This window comes from Loa loa (assembly GCF_000183805.2).
Source record: "Loa loa unplaced genomic scaffold supercont3.3857, whole genome shotgun sequence".
NCBI lineage: Eukaryota > Metazoa > Nematoda > Chromadorea > Rhabditida > Onchocercidae > Loa > Loa loa.
Window position 1 is genome coordinate 1 of NW_018112034.1, and position 896 is coordinate 896.

Consider the following 896-nt stretch of genomic DNA (forward strand, 5'->3'; position numbering starts at 1 on the left):
TATTGGTGTGCCCAACGGCCGTACACTGTCATTAACAGAACAGAATACTTTTTCATTTCAACTTTTATTGTAAAACATATATTGTTGTCTTTCCGATTATTTCCACAAATCGACAAGAAAAGCCACCGGAATCGAATATCTACAATTTTAAATCAATTTTCGGATATTCAACTACTGGAATATTTTGCCGACAGAAGATGAGTTGAAAAAGTTTTGCATACTGTAAGAGCTTCAAAAGAATAGTGTGTATAATTTGAAATCATGAAGTTTCAGGTCAGCTATAGCAGCACCGTTTATGCCAATTTCTGGACAAATATCAATTGAATTCGGTAAATTAACTATTCCGCACATTACCTGCGCTTCATGCAAATCTCGCGGAGAATATGAAAGTATCGACGTGGAGATACAAGACGAAAAACTGCCAGAAAAATCAGCTGATAATAAGGATGAGAGGTAAAAATCGAGTCGGATTTCACAACCGGAAGATTTAGGCTGTAGGAAAAAGTGGCAAAAAAGTGGCAAATTGATGTAAATCGCCAAGTTGAGATATTCAAAATATTTTAATACTATATTAATTATATTGGGTTAGACTCAAACTTAAAATTAAGCCGAAAATAAAATATGTAAGAAAAAAATTTTTTCCATCATTTAAAGCGATTTTCAAAAGTAAAATATTAAATTGTAAATTCATTTTCGATTATAATTAAGTTTTACATAAAAGTAATTCAGAATATATAAATTCAATATAATATTTGTTTGGTAAATAATCACTTCAGTTCGGCCGAAGGAATTACTAGGCGTAAAAGCTACAATGATAATAAAAGCAACGGTTATGAAACTACATCTGCCGAATTATTGTCACTTACCGCCAAAGAATGGATGGCAGTATGTATTCT

General features: G+C 31.8%; 1 protein-coding gene across 1 annotated transcript; it reads left to right on the top strand.

The window, feature by feature from the left end:
* Positions 1 to 262: 262 nt before the first annotated feature.
* LOAG_16069 (hypothetical protein) lies at positions 263 to 885 on the top strand (the record flags this gene model as incomplete). Its single annotated transcript, XM_020448982.1, has 2 exons — positions 263 to 453; positions 777 to 885. Coding segments are annotated over exons 1-2 (267 nt in total), but the record flags the coding sequence as incomplete, so codon positions are not given.
* Positions 886 to 896: the final 11 nt, after the last annotated feature.